At 42.3% G+C, this 24,717-nt stretch overlaps 1 protein-coding gene and 1 long non-coding RNA gene across 5 annotated transcripts; one reads left to right on the forward strand and one right to left on the reverse strand.

Moving 5' to 3' along the window:
- Positions 1–490: 490 nt before the first annotated feature.
- Positions 491–24,238, reverse strand: jar (Myosin heavy chain 95F jaguar). Of its 4 annotated transcripts, XM_031970930.2 has the most exons (19): positions 24,107–24,238; positions 8,464–8,657; positions 7,511–7,584; positions 7,295–7,424; positions 6,972–7,136; positions 5,962–6,374; positions 5,759–5,770; positions 5,344–5,603; positions 5,120–5,277; positions 4,877–5,041; positions 4,586–4,809; positions 4,301–4,492; positions 3,243–4,226; positions 2,923–3,062; positions 2,689–2,733; positions 1,914–2,034; positions 1,723–1,840; positions 1,344–1,559; positions 491–1,202 (listed from the first exon to the last, which is right to left on the reverse strand). In XM_031970930.2, the coding sequence occupies exons 2-19, from the start codon at positions 8,642–8,644 to the stop codon at positions 1,051–1,053; spliced, it is 3,750 nt and encodes a 1,249-aa protein (XP_031826790.1). In that variant the 5' UTR covers positions 8,645–8,657; positions 24,107–24,238; the 3' UTR covers positions 491–1,050. The 4 variants fall into 4 exon arrangements, with proteins under 4 accessions (XP_031826790.1, XP_031826791.1, XP_031826792.1 ...); XM_031970931.2 differs by lacking the exon at positions 5,759–5,770; XM_031970932.2 differs by lacking the exon at positions 2,689–2,733.
- LOC143174548 (uncharacterized) lies at positions 23,097–24,174 on the forward strand. The gene is made up of 3 exons (XR_012998656.1): positions 23,097–23,467; positions 23,539–23,954; positions 24,026–24,174. It is a non-coding gene; the product is annotated as an uncharacterized LOC143174548 (long non-coding RNA).
- Positions 24,239–24,717: the final 479 nt, after the last annotated feature.

Consider the following 24,717-nt stretch of genomic DNA (forward strand, 5'->3'; position numbering starts at 1 on the left):
CATGATGAAAACCATAGTATTAAAGTGACTTAATGGTAAAGTAATTATAGAATATGAACGAACTTAACGCGATCTCTCTAACAATAGAATAGTTCACTGGGGTCTACGAAGAGCATTCCGCTAATGAGAAAGCGATACAATAGTTATTATTTATTTGTCGTCGAACAAGTGGTGCGCGCACTTCGTTCGCCCCGACGTCGCGTTAAATGTGCAATAGTATGCTTCATGTATAATGAAATTATCTCCGCTAAATAAATCAAAAATAATATTTCTCAACAAAGCTCTGTGTTACACCGAGGAACCATCGTGTCATTATCGTTGCATGCCGTGAAAGCGTGTTCACGCGCCACCAGTGTACCATCAAACTTACTATTATAAATTAACAACATGCGGGCATCCGTAATTACACTGTCTCCCGAGGAAGTTCATTCGAATTTCGATGAGATCTTTTGTTCGACCAACGTGTCTCTCTCTCTCTCTCTCTCTCTCTCTCTCTCTCTCTCTCTCTCTCTCTCGCACTCCATTAACCTTAGAAAGACTAAACAAAATATTGTGTCCAATCACTTGCCAATGCTTTATCCTTGAGAAATATCTTCATCCAATTGAAACGGACTTGAACGTCAATTCTGATGGAATAAGCACCGATAAATTTTTTTAAATAACCTACGCAAGACGAACGAGATATACTTTCAACACACTGTAACCTATGGAATGTAGAGGCCATTCTCTTAATCTTTCTAGGTCAAGTAATACAAAAAACTCTACCCTTCAATTTAGCGATACTGATCACACCAATACTGAATACGAAAATTTGTCTCGCAAACGAATCGAGATACGTTACTTTACAACGTCGCATCGCGGATCCAGGAACGGAATCGACGAAATCGATGTTGTCGTGGTGTCTACAGGCGTGCCTGTGGCCAACCGCGAAAGGCACCAGTTTCAAGGCACTGTGCTGCGGGTTTACCTTCCAATTGGATCCACGCCGACAAATACAAAAATTCATGAGGGCTTAGACTATCAACGTGTATTAATATTCTCGAGGAATCCTCATTTCCTGCGGTCGCACGGGGGAACGTACGGTTTCCCTCCGTTTTTCTCCCATTCGCGGTTGAACTCGTGCTCCAACACCTCTGCTCCACGTTTCCTGGTCAACCCGGTCTCGTCTAAGCTCAGCTCGCACATCTGCATGTCGTCGATACCTTTGACAGAAAATGGTTTCCCTTAGGAAGATGATCTGACAGACACTTCAGTCAATGACCAATGCATACAAGGATTGTGTACAAACAAGTAATAAGGTACTTAATTATTACTTGAAGTTTAAAAACGTGAACACTGATTACCTGCCACCAGTAGGATAGGTGCCTTGTCAGGGTGAAGTTCCATCTGTCTGGCCACGTACTGACCATCAAAGTGAGCGTACCACCATCCTCGTTTACCAGTGGCATGGGGATTGTCTGGCTGTCCTGTCGGAGTTGGTCTCACGAAGGGAATTCTGAAATACCGTTGCGAGGACTCGTTTATCGACTGTTTCATTGGAGTCCTGGGTGTTCTAGCAGCTGAAAGAATTATAGATTTTTTAATTGAATGTTGTATATAATCTGTTTTAGTATAATAGAATATTTAGAGTGATTAGATACAGTATAGGGGGTCAGGGTATAAAGGATCAGTGAATTGAATTTTTATTTTAGAATATCATTATGCAAATGAACTCATATGTACCAGCTTCCATGATAGACTTTGGAGCCCTCTCATTTTCATCCATGGTCGTTCGCCTGCGATTTCTTGCTTTCCACGCATGATAGACCTTCAATCTTCGATGGAATTCGTGACGACAAGCCTACCAAAAATATTAATCGTCAGACAGCAGTAATAATAATTGAACGATTATTTGTCTCGTAAATAACATTTACCTCCAACAATTCAATATCGCAAGACGTATTTATAGCGTCCCGCAGCTCTGAGTACTTCCACTTAGACAAGTCGTATTTCTTATTAGCCATAGCTGCCTGGTTATTGCGCACCTGCTCGGATCTATTGCGAAACACGTCGATTAATGCTGCGAAACATCAGCGCTCAGGATCAAGTACAACCATTTTTAAAACATTCAACAATCTGACAACTTATTGTGCTTTTTTCAGATTAAACAGATGTTTCAACTTTCTCATATTATTGCTGGAGAGACGGTGTGCCATGAAAAGCAGAAATGAATATAGATTTCTTTAACCATCGATATCACGTGTGTCCTTTTCAATGTTTCAATAGTAACTACAAATTTGGCGTGACATAAACGATCTGCTTTCTGTGACTCACTCTGCATACAGATCAAGAGAGTCGGAATCGGGTGAAATTTAGGGAAGATACATCTCGAACGTCAAACGCTGTTTTCAAGTGCTATTTTAAATGAATGATCGCATCAAGCAGGATACTATAGTCTCAAAGTTATATGCACGATTAAGAGTGTAACAGACTATTTAATTACCACTATTTGAAATACCATTTTACCCAGCATCGAAGAGTATGTCACTTGCATGTGCAGAGGTATGTACATCATGCAAACGTAATAACAAACGCCTAGAGTTTTTAGTACGAGGAGAACCCATGTTAGTGAGTTAGTAACAATCGCGTAACGTTCTTCATATCAATGTTAGTCATACGTGCAGTAACCTAAACGAGTATTTACGATACCTTGCTAGTCTGTTGTTGTTCGACGGTACTCGTACATCGGAACCGCTATACATATTTAAGAAAATAAGATCTTATTGTTTGTTTAAAAAAAAAGTTACTCTTGTTAAACACTGACCAAGTTTCTTTTTACAAAAAATTCGTTTACTTTTCGTTGCACCTTTTTTTTCTCTACTCATGTTCAACTACTATGTCGAAGAGATAATCGAAACGTCAGATACGAAACTGATACGATACCTTCGGACAGGCAGCGGCGAGTCCTCCACCTGCCCATTCGATTCTTGGGCTAATCTGACCGCTAACTCGTGATCTCTTCTTTCTTGTTCCAGCAGCTCGCGGAATCTGGTTTCTTCGAACGCTTCCTTTTCCATTTGCGCCTAGAACGTAACAGTTTCGACTTTAACGTGGAAACAGTCAACGCTGCATTGCATTAGAAACAATAGCTATTTTCTGAACCCTCATCTTTCATGATACAATTGTGACTTATCATTTCATCAAGCAATGAACGCAAAATGAATGTAAGGATGATCTTGTTAGAAATTAAATAAGGTACACACATGAAGAACAGCAGCAACCTTCTGATCCTCCTGTTCTTGCTTCCTCTTCTGCTCCTCCTCCGCCTTTCTTCTCGCTTCGATGTCATGTTTCTTCCGTCTGTTTTCTTCCTCCTCCCTCTTCTTCCGTTCCTCTTCCTCCTTCCTCTGCTTCTCAAGTTCCATCTCCTGCTGTATCTTCCTTAATCGCGCCTGCTCCTCGGCGATCTTCTGCTGCACCACCATGTCCTGAAGCGACGCCATCTGTTTGTTCATCTGATTGACCAGGTTCGTGTAAAGGGAATCTATCTCGGCCGGTCTGATCTTCTCGTTGTCCTTGATCCTCTTAAGCGCAGCTTCCAAATCGTTCTTAAGCTTCTTTATGTCGCCCATAGGCTTCTCGCGGTTCTTCAGCTGCTTCGACGTCTCCTCCATACCGATCAACTGGGTCTCCAGATTCTTGATCTTCTGGGTCCCTTTTATGCGAGGCCGATGCTGCTTCTCAGCTATGTACATCCTAATGGTCTTCTGCAGAATGATCAAGTGATATCTTCGATAGATGATCTTGTTCTTCAGCTTGATCACAGACAGAGCGCAGAACTGCATTTTGTTCCATCGCGACTTGAGCAACCATTTCTTCACATTGGCCACCAACTTCCTCAAGTTCTCCGGATCGGACTTCATGATCTTGTCGAACTCCGCGAACTTTCCCGGCTTGAAGAACACTCTGGTGATGCCGAACTTGAAATCTTTCTTGTTCAACTTCAAGCTGTGAAGCAGCGCCTCGCAGAAGAACCTAGGCTCCAGTTTGGCCAACTCCGGTGGGAGGTACGATTTGTACATGTTGTAGAGCTCCTGGAAGGGAACTCTGCTAGGATATCCGTGCTCCATAAGCTCCAACACGGAAGTCATGCCGGAGCAACGAAGCTGTCCCAGAATGCTATTGCCGTCGAACTGGTGATCCACCATGTCATTGTTCGGTTTGATGCAACGAATGAAATTTGTACCCTGAAATATTCCCAATAATGTTACCCAACTGATACAGGAAAACTTTATTCACTTCCTATGCAGTAGTGCCTTACATTGCTCTTCAATTTGTCCATAAGCTCTCCCAACTGAGTTTTGAATTTACTCCCAACGCTGATGAAGGTAAGTTTCCCCTTCTGGCTCGAATTGTTGGCGAACTGAGTTCTGAGGAACTTGTTGTTGCTCTCTTGAATTAATGCTTCCAGAGACGCGTGCAGTGCGTCGTTGTTCTTCTCTATGAACTGATTCTAAAAGTAAACATTTTTCCAAGGTTATGTATTCCAACTCGAAGCACCTTATACAATGTCAGTCATTCATAGTATTATTCCCATAGCACGTACCGTCTGGTAACAGACACCACCAGCGTAATGACGAATCACGAATCCTTCGTCATCGCGCAGCTCCCTATGAGCCTTCAAACGCGACGTTCGCGGCAAGGTTATCCTGAAGTGGCCATTCCACACACGGTGGACCTCGCTGGTGAAGTGTGCAAAGCTATGCGTTGGCAGTTTAGATTCCTCGTCCAGCAGACTGAAGACTCCCATGTTCTTCGACTCGATTAAATCTGGAGTAACAATCTGAATGTCGATTCTTTGTTTGAGGTTTGAACGCTATCATCGAATGTTGATTACCTATACAGTCTTGGTTGTCGACGTAAGATATCTTGGGCACGTTAAGGGATTCTCTCGCGTAAAGGTCTTGCTCGTACTTCAAGATCCTCTCGTTAAAGAACTGCTGTAGCTTCTCGTTGCAGTAGTTTATGCAGAACTGTTCGAAGCTGTTCACTTTAAAATACTCTGCGGACAAAGTAACGTGTTCAGTTCAAATTTGGAATAAAAATATTCTGTTCAAACGTGCTGTCAAAATGTGATTACCAAATCCTGCAATATCCAAGACGCCAATGTAGTAACTCGAGGCTTTGAAAGGAATACTTTTATTGATACGGCCGACGATGTGGTCAAAAAGTTTGCTATAGATGGCTTTGGCCAGAGCGTCCCTGGCGTTGTTGGCTTCGTAAACCTTCAACGGTACCCTGAAGACGTCGATGAAAATTAGTAATCATCGTTCCCCTTGAATTTCTTGTAACGTATAAACTTACATGATGACAGTCCCTTTGATACCGCCACGACTAGTCTGCATGACCTTGGAGACCAGAGCTTGCCTGAGCTCTTCAGGATCGACGCCCAACAATTTGGCAGACATCACCACTGCCTTCTCAGAGCTAGCGCATATTCTGGATCCACCCTTCGTGTCCTCGGGATTGTCTTCGAATGTAATATTACCAAGGTGAAGTACTGCAGCCACCATCGTATAAATTTCCATTCTTTCTGCCTCAGTTAAACCCAGTCGCGTTAGCGCCTTCAGAAAAAATGGTCTTTGAGAGATACAAGGTTATCGTTGCTTAAAAGAAAAATCAGAAATGTTCTTGTTCTTCCAATGAAACGTACAAAAAAAACGAGAAAAATCAGTACACGATGGGAAATGTGCTATGGTACAAGAAACAGAAGTATTACCGTTGCTCTTTCCTGTGTCGTGTCAAAATTATCCAACAGGCAAAAGGAACAGAATCAAAAATCAGTGTCACTGTTATTGCAAAAATGAAGTACAGTACAGTCTCAAAGGTCTATTAATTAAAAATCAACTAACAAGAAATCACTGATAAAGAATAATAAACTGAACAAGTCAATCATTAAAATTAATCCCACACATATTTTACCTGGTCAATAGCATTGAACCCTTCGACATCATCCAGAATGGGGTCATTCAAGCTACCCTTCATCACTTGATCGCGACTCTTCTGGACGTCGTTCAGCTTCTTCTCCGACTCCTCGTTGCAGAAGTACTGAGTGCAACCGTTCCTCAAGTAGTGAAAATCATCCGGTTTCGTGATCCCAAGTTTCGCGCGGAGCTCGGGCGGCGCCCCGGCGCACATCATGTAAAACACATGGTAGTTCCTCTCGTCGGGACTCTGAAGGCACACCCTCGACTTCTCCAGGAGGTAATGGGAAATGTAACCGCCGACCACCTGGCATTTCGAGTCGAAATGCACCTCCATGAACTTCCCAAAGCGGGAGCTGTTGTTGTTCCTCTTGGTCTTGGCGTTCCCAAATGCCTCCAGTACAGGGTTCGCTGAACAATCATAGAATTTAATAATGCTCCTTCGTTAACGTCCACCATCCAATCATCATCCATTCCATTCAACGACGAAGTGACTTCTAACGACACATACTGTTCCAGCATGGTTTATTTGGTTGACACAGCTGTCGGTACTTAAAGATTTATGGTATGATTTATGCTCGGTCATGTCTAAACACTAAGTCAATTTTGGAAGCGTTTTATTAGCTACATTTTTACATCCAATGTCATAAATGACCAGCAGCTGACATGTCATTAAAAACGGCAGCTCAACCACTTAAACCCTGATTTGTCACTAAGGACACCGCCCTACATCACTATTTTTATATATATACATTGTATACATTATATATAGACATTGAGAGAGACATGGAGACAGACATACAGACACCACAATTTCATTACTAATCACGCTGTACTCGCTGGACAACACACACACTCCAACTCTGTACACACATACACACTCCTTTCACACGTTCAACAAATACAGTCCACTTTCGAACCAGAAAAGGAGAAGCCTTTTCTCATCATCGCAACTATTTCACACAAGGTTAATTCGGCGTGTGAAAGTGTTACGCCACGTCCACATACCATCCAGAATCTTCTGCTCGATCGGTCCAGCCGTCGACCCCCATAAGTCGCAAAGGTACCGAAGCAGATACTTGGTGGACTCGGTCTTGCCAGCCCCAGACTCGCCGGAAACGATGATACTCTGCGACTGCTTGAGCACTTTCATATCTCTGAACGCTTTGTCGGCTGAAAAAGACCGGATGCTTAGCGACCAATCATTAAATCCTCGACGAAGAATTTACTTAAAGGTTTTACTTAAAGAGACATTGTTAACAAAATTAGCTACCGTTTATCGAGTTTCTGTTATCGTGTTCCCGATTACGATCATTACAGCGATTACTCACCAATGGCGAAAACATGCGGCGGCGTTTCTCCCAAGGACTTTCCCTGATAAGACTTAATGGTTTTCGGCGAGTAGAGATCTCTGACCTCGCAGTACGGATTCACCGCGATTAAGATATTGGCGACGTAGGTCTGTAAAATGATTGACGGGATCAGTCTGAGTGATTTTTATCGGGGCCTCGATAGATTTACAACGGCGGTGGTGTTGCATTACTGACATATATCCTGTCTTTGAAGTAACGTGTCCGTATATTGTTCAGCAGCGTGGCCTCGTTCAGGTACATCAGAGCACCTGGGAACAGAAAAATCGGAGCGGACAGGTGAAAGTGGTCTACCGATGCAGATCCGCACTGGCGGATCACACGGGGCACGGTGGTCCCCGTTCACACCGGAAACAACAATAAATCCCGACGCCTGTTTACGCCAAGTATCTCGCTTTGCGAAACGTACTTTACGATTATCCAGATAGCGGTTAATTAACGAGCCTTGTACCGGATCGTATCTGCCGTTCGCGAACAATGAAAACGGTCGCACGCAGTTTGGCATAGAATCGGCTAGGATGTTCCGGCGTGATAACGGGCGCGGTGCGAAAAAGAGTAATAAATGGAAACCGGTTAATTGGGAATCAGAGTGAACCTGAAAGCGAGCAAACGCTCGATTCAACGATCCTAAATCTCAATTAGATCGTCTTAAGGCAACCGAGCAGTCGACGGTCCGATTTCTCTTTCGCATTTCTTTCGAGTGCTATCGAAAGTAGGCGCTAGGCTCGCTTACTATCGCGCTCTGAAATCTTCGGAAGACTTAAGCACATTTTAATCGAAACATTTAAACATTATCCTATGTACTGTTAACTCTAAGACTACCTAGCAATCGAATTCACTACTTTTTTTCTATAAATTGCAAGTGAACTCACTGAGACTTCAATTTATTTGTTTTACTTTCACGATTATTGTGATTTTTCACAATTATTATTCACGATTGACTGTTGATTAATATTCACGGTAATTCAACAATTTCAATGATCATTTCAACAATTTTGACAATTCCTCAGGAAAACTTTTATTTTTTCGATGATCGTACAAGAAGACAAAATGGTTCGGTTCGGTCTCTCTGGTGGTTCTAGCGTTGAAGGGAATACAAAATGGGTATTGTTCGAAAGAAATTGAATTACAATTGTCTTCTACGTCTTTGGTGTACTCCCCGGCAGGGTAAACTTCGTCCAACGGGCAGGTGCGCTGCGGATACTTCGGATCCAGCGGCATGATCAGCGCATCTCCGTCCACCATGTCCACGAATTTGCCGATTATGAAACCCTCCTGGGGGTCCCGCACCCACACCTGCTGGTTCTCCATATCGGCCAACGTTCTACAACAATGTCAAGCAAAAATAAACAAACGTTTAACGATGTCATTCCTCTTCGCCAATGACGGATGAGATCCCCTGTGATGCGATTATCCTTCATTCGCGACGTGCATTGTACCCATTAAATCCAATAAACGATTTTATTATTGATTCGTTAACCAATATTAATATTAATTCAATCAGTACACGACCGTGAGTGCTGGTACTGACAACAGAAGCTAAACAATATTTAACAAAACCATCGTTTCGTGACAACAATGGGTGGGCTCCCTTATGAGTCGCTATTCTTTGCGATGCGTATTTTAGACATTAGACTTAATAAAAGTCTTTGTTATTGATTTATTGACCAATATTGATATTAATTAAATTAGGACTTGATTAAGATAGTTAGTACTAACGAAAAAATCCAAACAATGTTTACCAAAACCATCTTTTCGTGACAACAATGGGTGGGTTCCCTTATGAGTCTCTATTCTTCGTGATGCGTATTCTAGACATTAGACTCAATAAAAGTCTTTGTCATTGATTTATTAACCATTATTGATATAAATTAAATCAGGGCTTGATTAAGACAGCTAGTACTAACGAAAAAATCCAAGCAATATTTAACAAAACCATCTTTTCGTGACAATGACAGCTAAGATCCTCTACGAGCCATTATTCCTCACAACACGCATTATGCGCATTAGATGCAATAAAGGGCTTCGTCACTGACTTATCAACCAATTTTAATATTAATTCAATTAGGACCCGACTAGGAGTGCCAGCGCCGACAACAAAAGCCAAGGGAATATTTAACAAAGCCACCCCTTAACGGCGCTGACGTACGAAATCCTCTACGAGCCATTCTTCGTAAGTCAATGGATTCGACAAAAGGTTCCATTAAACGAATTCAATCGGATCGAAGCGTAAACGCGAAAGGAGAATAAATTCATTGCTCGCGGACGTAACGCGCCGCGCGTTACGCTTCTAAAAGCGAAGAATGCACTCGTTACGGGATCGTAACGAAATTTGAAATTATTATGAGCGCGATTAGCGATTGCGCGCCGTGGAACGGGAACGATTATCGTTTTACCTGGTGGCCGCGTTTGCGCAATCCCGGGCGGTTTCGCTGGCGAAATAATTGTGCAACGTATTACGCCCGAAAACTACGTTTTCGAATCGTAGCTCGGATAGTCGAGGCTTTCTCCGAACGTGCACGAAGATTTCCGGTGAAAGGGGATATCCTCTCGTTTCCGGCCGCTGGATTGCAAGTGTAAAAGGGAATTCCACGGAGACCAGCAGCCGTGACGCGTGGGAGGATTTACCTGTTCACCTTTGTGACGAACAGAGCTGTTCTATGCGACTTTTCTTTCAACGATCCAGATCGCTCGGAGAACCGTTGACGCGTTAACCCGTCGTTCTACGACTTCTTCTACCTGCTCGACGAAACAGCGTTGAAATTACAATTCCTGATTTCTACGAAACTATTTACATTTATTTGTAAATGAAGATTTAATCCTTTGAACTCTGTACGCTCCAATGTTGCACCAGTTATGATATTAACCCTTTGCACTCGCTTTTAAAAGAATTGATACTCGTTTATTCAGACTGTGGAAACTGGAGATTTGATAGTAGGTAATTGGGATACATGTCAGTGTGATCGCATCAATCATCGGCGTAAACATTTATAAAATAATATTTCTAAAATCCAATATGCGTCAATTTGACGCGTTCCGTAAACCTAGTGTTAAAAAGTCAGTTCACGTTCAGTGGTTCCAGTGGCTGAACAAACGAAACGATGTTGGATAATTGAGAAAGTTAATGGGCCAAACGAGCTCGCAAAACGAAGAGCAAAGTTCTGAGTTATCGTTTATTTTCTTGAATAATAAGCAATGTTAAGTTGCTTCGACACAGAATTACGAGGAGTTGGAAATAAAAACTATGTACAGTTCAGTCGTTGCTTGTCTCGAGATTGGAACGTCGCGATCAGGTTGCGCCGCGTTATTGATAGAAGAAGCAACAAAAGTGCCGCCGTTAAAGCCGTTCGACGGGGACTTAACACCGACCGTAGAACAGTCTACCGTCGAAGGACGTGGCACTAACGTTAACCCTTGTTTCGCTGTTTTCCTCCGAAGAACACGTACTCACTTAAACCATTTAACACTGAAACTACCGAGCAGTTCAACTGACTTTTACAAATTCCGCTGTAGAAACTCCAAGAGTGCATCTGTTCAGACTTCAATCGATTTACAATTCAATTTGCGTGGTGCTGAATGAATTTCTTTAACAATTTCTCAGAGAAACATTCGTCACCTTTCTAATTGCAAAAAGACATCATGGGTCACTTGATCCGGTAGTTTCAGTGCTGATCTCGTCAAAATTCAAATATTCGCGAAAGTGTGAAAAGGTTTCTTTCATTATTTAAACAAATTCGAGGCCGAATAATCGAGAATTATTCCTATTTATCTCAGCTGCTAAAGAACAAGTGTTATCATAAGACACTCAAGATTTCCGTGGCAGTTGTGTTAATCGTTCGCACTCGACAAATATTTTAGCTAAAAATATTCATCAGGTTCTCATGAAATTAATCGACTCTTACATAAATCAAAAGAGGTATTTGGTTTCGATGTTCCATGGGTTGATCCGTTACAAAGAACGCGTTCAATTGAAAATTTATCATTTTCCAGCGTGAAATCAGATGGCGACTGAAAGGAGTCTCTCGAGCGTAGCGGATTAAACGGTTGAACACGATCCGCCGACGAAATTACGAAGTCTTTTCGATAACGCTTGGTACCTCGTAGAAAATGTAGGCGTTACAACGATGAAATAACGTCCGGCGTTGCGGCGAGGCTCTTAAGGCGACGATAGACTAATTAATTCGCTATATCCCCGGCCACTCGCGATGCGTCTCGCTCGAAGGAACGCAACGCGCGCGAATATCTCGATTTTTACCGGCTCGCCGCGCGCCGTTATCGCGATAAAGATAACACGAGCGACTTCGAAATCGCTTGCGGATCGCGGAAATTCGCGATAATTCGCGATATTAACGCGTTGACCGCCGAAAGTCCCCTTGACCCTTTGCGAACGAAAGTTGAAGTAAAAAGGAGGCTTTCCATGGGAAACAGAACTATGCATCGAAATATTAACCCTTTTGCACTCGGATATTTCTCTGGAAACATTCAACAGTTTCCAATTAGTTCACATTCTTTAAAAGGAATTGAACGAGGGAATTATACATAAGTTAGGAAACAAAGTTATTATTTCAATATTTCACATATTCATGGATTAAGCAGCTTAATATTATACGTAGGACTTTATGGTTTTGGTATATCAATTCTATGGTAACCGAGAGTCACCTCAAGAGTAAGGGTTAAGTATAAAACAATGAATATTTCAATCCTCGTTTATCTGACTAATTAACAATTGATTTACGGAACCCGACAATTTCACTATTGAATGTTTTAAACACTACGTAGTAATTTATGTCGATTTCGATTGGTGCAATTACGCGAAACGCTTTACAACACGGTTCTGAAGTTATAATTATTGCGATTTATATAGATAAACATGTAGTTTTCTATGAACAATAGAATAAAGTGTAATCGTCCGCTCTAGTGTTAAATTATTCAGTCGCAGCGTTCTATTCGAACGTCGGAGCGCGGAGCCGCCATTGATACGGCACTCGACGGCGCAGGGCGAATACAGCGGAAACTGAAATGTTAAGATTCTTACGTTATCCCACGAACCTGTTGTTAGAAACAAATACTAACATTCTAAGAAGCCTCTTGCGAAACCTTCTGTTGACAGAATGATAGACTTCCGAGTGATTCGAAATCGTTATCGAGTCACATCGCAATTGTCTGTCCCGATGGAGGGGCGGAATGTAAATCATCGTCGTAGCATGTTATCGTCATCGCGACACGTTCTCACGCGGGATAAGGCATTCCTGTCATTGAACCTTTTACCGACGCTTTCCGATACCACAATATGCTTAACGGTACACGCTCGGATCGCGTGTCTTCACGCCGCGGTGCAAATGTCAGGACTTCGCGCGTCGGAAGGTTCATCGTTGCCGAAGAATTTCGAATTTCTACGAAATACGAGAATGCATCGAGAATTTCTACGAAAATCTACTCTCTGAGTATACTGTAATATACAACAGTATTAATAACAATAGTATATTCACGGTACTTCCCACTACGCGCATTCGTCCTGCGTTCACGCTCCATTTTTCGATTTTGCACGCAGAACGAGAGGTTTCTCCAACTGAATTCCATAATTAACCGGTTAAATACTAATTCGCGTGTTCAACAGACACGAATTCGAATTTTCAACGGTCGAATTTAAATTCAGATTCCAACGGTCAGATTCAAATTGGAATTTTCAGGGCAGGTTCATTTCAAATTCAAACTTAACGGTCGGATCGAAACTCATTTCAGATTGGCGAATCTCGCGGATCGCACGGTCAGAGGCTCGCAGATATGTTAACGTTCCCGACGGTGATAGCGGCGGCCGCGTCGCGCATGTTAATCATCTAATCGAGCAAAAAATCCGTGCATCCTCCCTATCGAGCATCGATGCATGCGAAAGCGGAAAAGGCGGTGGCCGAAGGTGGCGCGGCAGCTGCGTGTTACCGTTTTTCTATAGGTAGCAAGGTGAACGAACGCGGATTCCCGGTTCGCTCTCTGATTATCATTCCCGATACACAAATTATCTCCTCTGACCGTCTTCTCGGCAGCAATATTCTATAAATACCACTGCATTCAACGTTCCATCGAAAAAGTAAAGATGCATAGCGTGGTCACAGATCTCTCTATTCCCAAATTGAACACGTTGTCACGAGAATCTCGACTGTTCCTAGAGCTATTCTTTCGTAGCAAAGAAACGTAGGGACAATTATTCGTTATTTACCATTGCAATCCTTGTATCACACTATTATCAACGTGGTTACATTAAACGTTTCTATTCAACGTCGATTACCTTGCGACGATTGTTTTCGAGTAATTCGGAATCCTTGGTCATCGGTGGCATGGTTAACGCTTTAAAAATATTCTTGAAAAAATGAGAATATAAAAAATTAAACGAACGAACCGATATTGAGGAAACGAAGGAAATGATTTAGCATAGATTCGAAGTATAGAGCAGAGTTAAACAAATCTACGTAAAATACCGCGAAGATGAGACAGAGTTAATTACTTCGAATTAACACCTCGTTAATCTCGATTTCTCAGTCTAAAGTATAAGATCACGATCGTCGCGAGTATTTAACGCTAGCAACGAACGCGTTAACGGAATCCGCGAGACATCAGCTGCGCGCCGCGTGATCCTCGATCTCGTTGCGCCCCCGTTAACGGCGATCAATCATCGTTAATAACGTTTTCGCGCATTCCGCCAGCGGAACAGCACTTTCCAGGCGATAGTCTCCACTCTCGCAATTACAAGCGCGCCTTATCGTCCGCCTCGATCGTCGATCTTCGCCGCGGATAACGCGCCAACAACAATCCGCCTTTATCCGTGGAGAAACCTCGCGCAGCGGCGGCGGCGGCGGGTTCCCGTTTCAAGGATCGATGCAAGGATCTACGGCCGCTTGTACCGTTACGATACTCCTAACGGGATGCTGGGAATGCGGCGACAGAGGGGAACTAGCCGAAACGACGCCTTTCTCGAGGTTTCTAGATCATTTCTGCGAACGATCCGCTGAAATTCGCGGCGAACCTTAACCAGCCAGGCTGTTTCCGACGAGTATACTCGTCATGAAGATAGCAAGACTTTGCGTTGCGACGAGTATACCTTTCACGTGTGAAAACGATTCGCTGTTTCGCCCCTTAGCTACGTTAGAAACGCGCATTTCTAAGACAGTGCACTGGAACCATCGAACTACTGTATTAACCCTTTGAACTCTATAGGCTCCAATACTGCACCAGTTATGATATTCAATATTTTAACGAACTAAAGAAACTACCCTAATATTATTAGATTCTCTAGTATCAATTATTAGATTCTTATTAAAAGATCGAAGGTACGTTATAGCATTTCTCATTTACTAGAGACACCATAGAAATTAGTTGCTGTTGCTAATAGATTACAAAACCATCTGGAGTGCTAATGAAAGATCAAACCGAAACAAAGAATTACATGTTTATGTGAAAGAATAAAGAATTCATCGCTGAATTAGTACCTTGTGAAGCTTAACGATAACGTGTATACTCGTCAAACGCAGTTAACCGGTTAAACCGAACGTATAAATTTCAGTGGAAGCGTTAATCACCGATGACGTTTGTATCGACTTCTTAGAACATCGATTTGAAGATTAACCGTTATCGACGTTAGAGCGTAATAAACAACACAGGCATTGTTTTTCCCCGGAACACACATTATCGACGATCGATTAAAAATTCTGCGCCGTCGATGTCGGAGCTCCTTTATGCGGGGCGCGCGAAAATGGCCGAATGAATCAGAAGAGGAAGCAGGAAACGGCAGGTGTAGTCCCGACGTTCAGGAACAGGGAGACACGCATCAGTGGTCGCGTGCTCGCCAACGAAATTCGAGCGTGGAATCGTGGAACCAGAGTCGGACAAAAAAAAAACGGACAAAAACCGGGGGAGGCTCGTTCAATGAAAATGACAATGGAAACAGGTCGGCGCGTTTCGGCCGAGCCGGGGATGACGCTGGAATATGAAAGCAGCCGCTGGTGCACTTGACCATTGTTTTTCGATGCGTATCGACTGATCTGACGAGAGATTACGTCTAGACTTTTTCGGTTTAGTGACCACGTAATTATTGTTTATAATTATTGTTTAGTGACCAAGGAATCGTACAATGAAAATTAAGTGTATAGAGATCCTGTTTCATAGGGTATCATTTAACAGCGAAGCGGAGGATTTTGAAATTACTAATTCCAAACGAACTGTAACAGACCTCGTTTCTCGTTTATGGAATTGGACTACTGAGTTATACTAGAAATGGAGACATTTAGGTCTGAAATAGATAGTTCTGTTCTACGATTGAAATAGAAAGGTACCAAATGATTCGAAGAATTAATTTCTAGACTCTAGGGAATTCAAAAATCCAAGAAGACAGTTCAAAGATGCACTTAAACACTTCTTCTGTGATTTAGTTCTTAGCTATGATCGATGCAACTGCTTCATCGTTAATAATTCATTAGGAAAAGACGATTTTTATGCTTCTATGTCTACGTTTACTTCAAAGGTTAATGAAACTGTTAGCTTTACTGCATCAATACGTGAAATATGGAAGGAAAACAGCTGTTCCCTAATTTATGTGATTTCTCGATAAATTCATTTCAAAGAATCTTGCCTACATCTAATTAGAAGGCACAGAATATTCCAAATAAAAAACTTTCGAGTTCAAAGGGTTAAGAAACTGGAGTTAGTTACTATAACCTACGAGCAACTCGCAACGCTCCCGAGGAGCAAAGCAAGGAAACGCCAAGAAAAGCAAAAGCGTTAGGAGACTGAAGATAATCAAAGTTAGCTCCCCCGATCTACGAGGGACTCGCGTAATGCTAGTCTGCCAGAGACTTCCGAAGCAAGGGAACTGCAGAAAAACGTCCTCGAAACCAGCGATTAACCGCCGGCCAGCTGAGGGGCCCTTGAGCTGCCAAGAGAGTCCAGCGTAGAATCGCAATCAGCGTGGTCTCGCGCTCCGTCCGCGCGGAGAAAGTAAGAACCGTCTATCCGTCGTCATGGTCAACGAACCCGGGACGGCAGCCTCACCTTCCGCGTGTACGCTCATTACGCATTACGTCCACGCGTTGCGTAGCTACTGTGTAATTAGACGTTACGCTGCCGCCACCGTCGCAGCCAGTTTCGTAATTCTCTGTCCGATTCGTCCGGGTAACCTGACCAACCGACGCCGGGGCCTCTCGTGCAAGTGCACGTGACGCGGTGTCTACCAAGGAAAGTCGAACGACTATCGGCTCTGTCCCGCTACGCGCTCGTTCCACGTCACCTCGGGTCCTGCACGTTCGACGAAGTTGCTCGGTAGAGCTATTTACTATTTAGATGAATTATTGCCTATGTAATTATTTGGGTGAATTATTGCGTATGTAATTATTTGGGTGAATTATTGCATATGTAATTATTTGGGTGAATTATTGCGTATCTAATTATTTGGGTGAATTATTGCGTATCTAATTATTTGGGTGAATTATTGCGTACGTAATTATTTGGGTGAATTATTGTATAGCTAAGTATTTGGGTGAATTATTGTACAGCTAATCATTTGGATAAATTGTTGTGTGTATAATTAAATAGGTGAATTATTGTATATCTAGTTACTTGAATCAATCGTTATGTATCTGATTATTTGGGTAAATTAGTATATAGCTAATTATATAGATAAACTATTGTATACCTAATCATTCGAATCAATTGTTATGTATCTAATTATTCGGGTAAATTAGTATATAGCTAACTACATAGATAAACTACTGTATATCTAATTATTTGAATCAATTGCTATGTACCTAATTATTTAGGTAAAGTATTATGTGTCTAATGATTTAGATAAACTAGATAGACACTCTTTGTTATCGCGATTTCTCAGCTAGGATGAGAACTATCGAAAAAATCTGAGCAAGACATGTCAAAGGTTAGATCTCAGCGTACCGAACTTAGAAAATCTTCTTCTAAAAATTACACCCAATCAGATTGGCACTACGTTCCTCCATCGAATTAACGAGACAGTGCGTGCTCCAGAATCTTGTAACATCGAATCCAACAAAGTGAATCGTGGAAAACTGGGTGATTCCTTTTCTCCCCGATCGATCCACTATGTAACGTCCCGGCCAAGAGAATTCCTGGCCGGCTAGAGACGTTTGAAATCCTTGCCGCCGAACGATTATTGGATTACTTCTTTCTCATCCAATTAAAACGGCCGCCTCTCACTTTCTAGACGCTGCGCTTATATCACCGTGAAATGAAAAAAAATCGAAACCCGTATCTTTCGGCCAAGATCTTTTCTCCGGATAAAGATTTTCACTGTCCGCCTCGAGAGATCGTTTATAGATCAGTGGGTTCGCTATTGATAGCTAAATGATTGGAGAGCCACTATGTACAACTAGACGATCGAGGACTGATCACAGATAACTGAAAGATTGTCGATTGCCTATAAATATCCGGGAGATTGGAGATCGATCGTAGATAAGAAAATTGTAGATTGTAAATAGTTAATTTTACTCATCTCTCAGTACACCGAAAGTGAAGAACCGAAATGCTATCGAGTAATCAAGTGGAACTATTTGATCGTTTTATTGATTTCGTTTCGTTCGAAATCTTAACCCTTTGAACTCTTGGCTCCAATATTGCACCAGTTATAATATTAAATACTTTAATGAATCTCAAAGAAACTACCCTAAAATTATATAATTTTCCATCCAAATTTTCTACCAAGGAAAATAAAAGATCGAAGAAACGTTATAGCATTTGTAATTTTCGCTAATACTATAAAAATTAGTTGATAGATTACAAAACCTGACTCTCAGTCACATGATTCGATACAACAAAACGATGAAGTTGAGTATTTAATATTTCAGATTAAATTTTGCATTGCTACGTGACATAGTTAAATTAGTTTCGAACAATATCACCTATATCTCGTCAGAAAATGTTGAACATTTCTATCGAAAAACTTTCGAGTGCAAAGGGTTAAATGCAACGAGCGTAACAGTGCCGAGAAGACGCGTTCGGGTCGGAAGAGACCCGAGGAACGTGGGAGGATCGAGAGGGAGAGTAACAGAAAAAACTGATGCAAGGCGAAAGCAGACAGAGGCGAGAGTGCCGTCAACGGATTTACAATGGAGATTACATTAGAATGGAGCGTTGCCACCTCGGACCATAAACCGCGGCCAACGACCTGTCTTCTATGGGACAAAAAAAGACGCGGCCGAAGAAAGGGAAAACTCGACGCTGGAAACGCGTCTTCGTCGAATCTGTCGCACCTCGCGAATCTCGTTTCTCTTCGAACCGTTCGGAATCATAATTCATCTCGAGGCTCGACTTTCTACTCGTAAATTAACCTTGCTACGCTCTCCGGGTCTCTCTCTCTCTCTCGTCTAGAGCGACCATTTTGTAAATAGTCGGCCATGTTCTCGGAGAGATCTTTATCGGAGAGAACTTCCAGCATTCGCGTTCATCGAATATAACCTATTTCGCTCGTGACCTATGCGATCTTCATTTACCAATTAACCCTTTGCACTCGGGAGGTGACTCTCAGTCACCACTTGGTTCGATACGGTAACATACAATTTGATGTTTAACATTGAACTTTGTATAATGCGTTAATATATGAAATCTCACAGTAAAATACTTTTGTTTGATTTCTCGATTAAATTAGTTACATTGGTCGCAGCAAACGTCGTCTATGTTTGATCGAAAAGTGTCGAATCTTTCTAAGAAATAACTTTCGAGTGCAAAGGGTTAATGTCGAACTTTGATGAAATTTTCATATTTGGAAGACTAAGTCGCAGACAAATGATTCAGTTACTCGAACAGCAAGAGATCATCACGCAACTTCCTTTTTCTATATTAATTAAACATTTGATATATAATTCAGCTTTATCCGCTGAAGGTTTTGTATACTTCAAAGAATCTTCGTCCGCAAAGGGTTAAATATCAAATTTCACCGTTTTACCGTGTCAAATCAAGAGGTGAGAGTCATCTCAGTGCAAAGGGTTAACGGATAATGCTTTAGGAACGCGCGGAACATTTTGTTGTGCGTATGTTACAGAAAACGAGATGTTCGTTCGCGATCGTGGTTGAATCCGGGGCTGGATTATAGACGCAACAAGTGCACGGTACCGCGCACGGCTCGTTCGTTAGTGCGATCACGTACGGTGGTATCATGATTTCGCAGGCAGTTTAATATTAATTGGAACAACCTTCGCGCGATCCTCGTCATCGACCGCTTTCGTCGATTAGATTGAATCGTGGGATGTGATTTCGTGCGTACGCTGGCACGCTGGGCTATTTAACCGCGTCCGTACAATACCGTCCAGAAGTTTTTCGACACTTGACGGAATTCAACGGAATTCCAGACCCGTTGAAAGCTACATTCCCGACAGAAAAATTACACAATCTCCCATTAAATCTCGTGGAAAGATGCGCTGTAGATCCTGTCGAATAAGAGACCGGCGTCGCATCTAGATTTCAATAAATCCGATTCTGGAAACTCGATCGTTAACATTTGAATTCAAAAGTAACCGTTAAAACTTCAATTCAAACATAACCAAAAAATTTGAATTCGAAACCGGTTGAAAGCTACATTCTCGACAGAAAAGTTACACAATCTCTCGTTGAATCTCGTGGAAAGATGCGCAATGGATCCGATTCTGGCGACCCGATCGTCAACATTTGAATTCAAAAGTAACCGTTAAAACTTCACTTCAAAGGTAACCAGAGTTCGAATTCGAAACCAGTCGAAAGCTACATTCCCGACAGAAAAGTTACACAATCTCTCATTGAATCTCGTGGAAAGATGCGCAATGGATCCTATCGAACGAGACATCAGCGTCGCATCTAGACGTCAATGAATCGGATTCGCGGCACGTTGGAATTAATATGGATCAGGCTGTACGACGCATCCGTCCGTTCGAAGTTTATGGTCCCGCGAGACTGACTCAGGGAGATCCAGTCGATAAAGTCTACTGTTGATAGTTCATTTGCATCTCCGGAAGGCCCTCGCGCCGCCTCGGGTCTCGTTCGATTCGCGTCGCTGAGATAATTACGGCCGGGGCCGGGCATTACGTAATCACGGAAAGAAGGATCATTCCCATCTAGGCGCGCAGGCCAGATATCTCGTCAGACGGGAGAGCACACCGCGTCGCCGACGCGCCGCGCCGGTGTGACTCATGCGAACGCGACCGTTTGATCGGCCGGGGGACCTCGGTGAATCGTTAGCCTCGGCACTGCGTCGCGATTAAGGACGCGCACGCCGGTGTTTTGTTCCGTTTAATTAATTCATCAGCTGATCGGAACCGACTTCATTAACGTCTCGCACGGGCCCGCGACTCGAAACCCGTCAAGATCCTCTTTACGCCTAATTAGGAGTGTCTCTAGGTGGGGATCGGGTGGCCATGTAACGAATGCGAAACAAAGATGGCCGCCGCGTTTCTGGAGCACTCCCACGTATTCGCGGTGGCGGCGTTACATCTTTGCTTATCGATTTCTGTGTTGTACGTTGGACGTTGACGTTACATTTGAATTCGACCGTTGGAATTTGAAGTTAAATTTTAATTCGACTGTTGGAATTTGAAATTACATTTGAATTCGACCGTTGGAATTTGAAGTTACATTTGAATTCGACCGTTGGAGATGGAAGTTACAGTTGAATTCGATCGTTGTAGATGGAAGTTCAATTTGAATTCGACTGTTGGAGATGGAAGTTAAATTTAAAATCAACCGTTGCAACTGGAACTTAAATTTGAATTCAACCGTTGTAGATGGAAGTTAAATTTCAATTTTACCGTTGGAGATGGAACTGAAATTTGAATTCGACCGTTGGAGATGGAACTTAAATTTGAATTCGACCATTACAATTGTAACTTAAATTTGAATCCGACCGTTACAATTGCAACTTAAATTCGACTTGGACCGTCGAAACCTGAACTTCTACCATAATTCCACTTCTCGAGATCCGCCAGCGGATAAACGACCGAACGGAAAAGAGTTCGCGATGTCAGCGGCAGAAGCGACAGGGGGAAAAAAGGAAAAAGCCCCCATTGTTTCTGAATGAGTGCTCCGTAATCGCACGGTACGTGCATCCTCGCACGACGGCAGGCGAACCCAAACGAGCTTTCATCACGCACCGAGAGGCCGCGATTTTCTTTCTCTTTTTCGTGACTATCGGATACGTTCGAGGGGAGGGGGGCACGAAAGCGCGCACGATTCACACGCTAATTCACCGGCACCGGATCGCCTGCCTGTGTTCCTGCACCTGTGCACCTTCGTTCCACTCTCCTAATCCTGTTACGACCGCCGGCAAAAATATCGTGCGTTTTACATCGTCACCCGACGTAACAATAACGCAACACGTTCTACACGGTTGTCCTACCGTCGCGCTCTCAGTCTACTTACAGAGCACGCCTAACCTCACAAGCACGCCTGTTTCCCTCCTGTGTGTGATTGAAGAGAAACCCTAACCCAGATCTAAGCCAATTACAACTGAATACAAAGAATTATTATAAACGCGAGGAATAATTACATTCTATTCAGGAAAAATCAAGGAAACCCGACCGTTACGCGGCGCAGGAATTACCGGACATTATCAGTGCATAATAAATAAACGAGGCAATTAGAATTGCTAACTTGCTAAATTGTTGACCGTTAAAACCGTTGCTCGAATTCAAATTCGACCGTTGAGTTTGAAATTTCCGTTGCAATTTAAATTTAACAATTTAAATTTAACCGTTAAATTTGAATAAAATTTTACTAGTGTAATCAGACTTTTGGGATACCGTGTATAACGGTGGTGATAATTATATATCTCGTCGTTTGTTCACGTTTAATGGCCGTCGCCCTCGACGACCCTAATCTCTGCATATCGTGGCTCGTCATCGAAAGAAATCGCGTCGATTCATCGATGATTATCAATCGAGTAACGATGATAACCAACAGCACCGCGATATTTTAATCAGTGGGTTATGGTTCCTGTTTACTTTCCCGAAGTAAACGGATCGTGTTACGATGGTTAATTAACACTAGAACTACCGAGCGTTTAATATGACTGACGTATACTCCTTTCGAAAATAATCTGTTCTTATAATTTTTCTTTTAATATTCGAAATCATTTTGAAAATCAATAGCTTCAGTTGAGTACTATAATCAATATATGAAGAAAATAATTTGTTCTTATAATTTTTAATTCCTTCATGTATTGATTATAGTATATTATAATTTTCAATTTCTTCGTATATTAATTACAGTATTCAACTGAAGCTATTGATTTTCAAAATCATTTCGAATATTCAATGCTTTCAAGATATTAATAACTATGAAGTAAGAAAACCAGTCATTTCGATTTCTAGTTCTAATGTTAATACCCATCTTACAATTAATCCTGTGCACTCGAATGTTTTTTACTGCAAATATTCAACTTTAATAAAATATATACGACGCTTATTACGACTAATGTAAATAATTAAAAATCAAACGTTATAATTTTACTGTATCAAGCCAAACCTCCCAACTGCAAAAAATTAAATATCTTCATTGCAATTGTCCAACAATTCGGAAGCACCGGTCACCGATGACCACCGTGCCCGTATTAACCTCATTTGCATCGGCAAACGCGAGCCTTATCGCAAGTGCATCTCATATGTTTCGATTATCTCGATTGCCGGGCGATATCGAACGACGTTAATCCGATGCATCTATATAAATATCGATAATTCATTTCGCAAACACTATTACAGGCAGATAAGATAAACGGGGCACCTTGTGTACCGCTATGCCGACCTACAATCAGGGGATTCGCGAAATAATAAAATCCAACGTGAGAAATTTATCTCCTCGCGGATGGTACGCGTGTGTTCGAGGAGACCGCAATATATCACTCGCGGCCGGTGTCAGCGCTTGATACTCGAAACCACCGTTACTCGCCATTAATTATTTTTACGGAACACACCAATACCCTAACCCGCCGACACGCACGCGGAATATGATCTAAGGTTAAAGAAATCGATACGACGCGTTCCCTGTCGGCACCGCTGCCTCGCGTCGATGTATCGATTCTGTCCTCGAAATATCGAATTATCCATCGGACACCGTTCGTTTTAAGAAACAGGTGAACAAAGAATAATAACACAAACGAAGGTGATAACCCGTGAAACATATGTCGCTATTTTTTCTTGACTCTCCCTAACCTCTTGCTGTATATCGCGTAGGTAAACATAAACACGTGAACATAGCACAATAGTCGATATCCTGACTCGGCGATCTCGAAATCACGAGCGAACCAACGTTTGACGATGCCTTTATTAATTGCCACCCGTGAATGCACTGTGACGAGTTACGACAATCGTTCATTACGCTCCTCGTGAGTTACCTTGGAATTCCATTGGAATTTTTGTGAGAAAATACCGAAGAGAAAAAATGTCACCTTTCCAAATGGCACTTGTATCTGATCACATGTACCTGTGCAGACACCTACGTGCTCGAGGCAACGGTCGCCGAAAATGAAAGTTGCGAATATTCTAATTTGCTGATAACGAGTCGATATCAACGGTCACGTATTTTTACCGCCTTTTCTCATCGACGTGCACTGCTACGAATTTGAACACGGAACGACAGTTGACACAGGGTAACACATAGCTCGTAATCATGGTGAGTCGGAAATGCTGTTTGTAATAATGATATTTGTTTGTTTTTTAGAGAAAGGAGAGATTGTGCCGTAGATACGTGTACGAGGAACGCAAATCGAGTAATGTGTGGATTAATGATAAACACACTCACCGAACCGAGGAACAGCGACGACACGACCGGCACGAAGTCCGACATGCAACTGGCGCTTCGCCGCGTCAGTCCCATCGGATCGGGGATTTTCGTGGGTTTTCGGGCATGCCACGCGGCAAGCGGCAATCACCTGGCGCACCGAGGAAATTCAACCGCGATTATTATCTGCACAACAGGTGGTAACAAATTCGAAAAGTGAAAACTGTTTAAGCGGGGCGTTCTGTATTATAAGAAAAATCGAATCTCGACTGTCGAAATCGGGGGTAATTAGGAGAGCTTGGTCGGATTTATTGTAGTCACGTGTTTAACGGAACTGGGCCGGAGATTTTGAAAAATTATTTCAACATAGTGATTAGTGTATAAAAATATAATGAGAGCTTTCGTTTTTGCCACTGAATTATTTGACAAGGAAAGTTTCTGCTTTATGTTTGGTTTTGTTAACTAAAGATGTATGTTTATATTTACTAGAAATCTAATTGTAAATGCAGTTAATTGGTGAGGTATAATTTGGAGATTTTGAAAATTATTTGAACATAGTAATTAGTGTATAAGACTATAATGAGAGCTTTCGTTTTTGCCACTGAATTATTTGACAAGGAAAGTTTCTGCTT

The sequence above is a fragment of the Nomia melanderi genome, chromosome 5, assembly GCF_051020985.1.
Source record: "Nomia melanderi isolate GNS246 chromosome 5, iyNomMela1, whole genome shotgun sequence".
Taxonomy (NCBI): Eukaryota; Metazoa; Arthropoda; class Insecta; order Hymenoptera; family Halictidae; genus Nomia; species Nomia melanderi.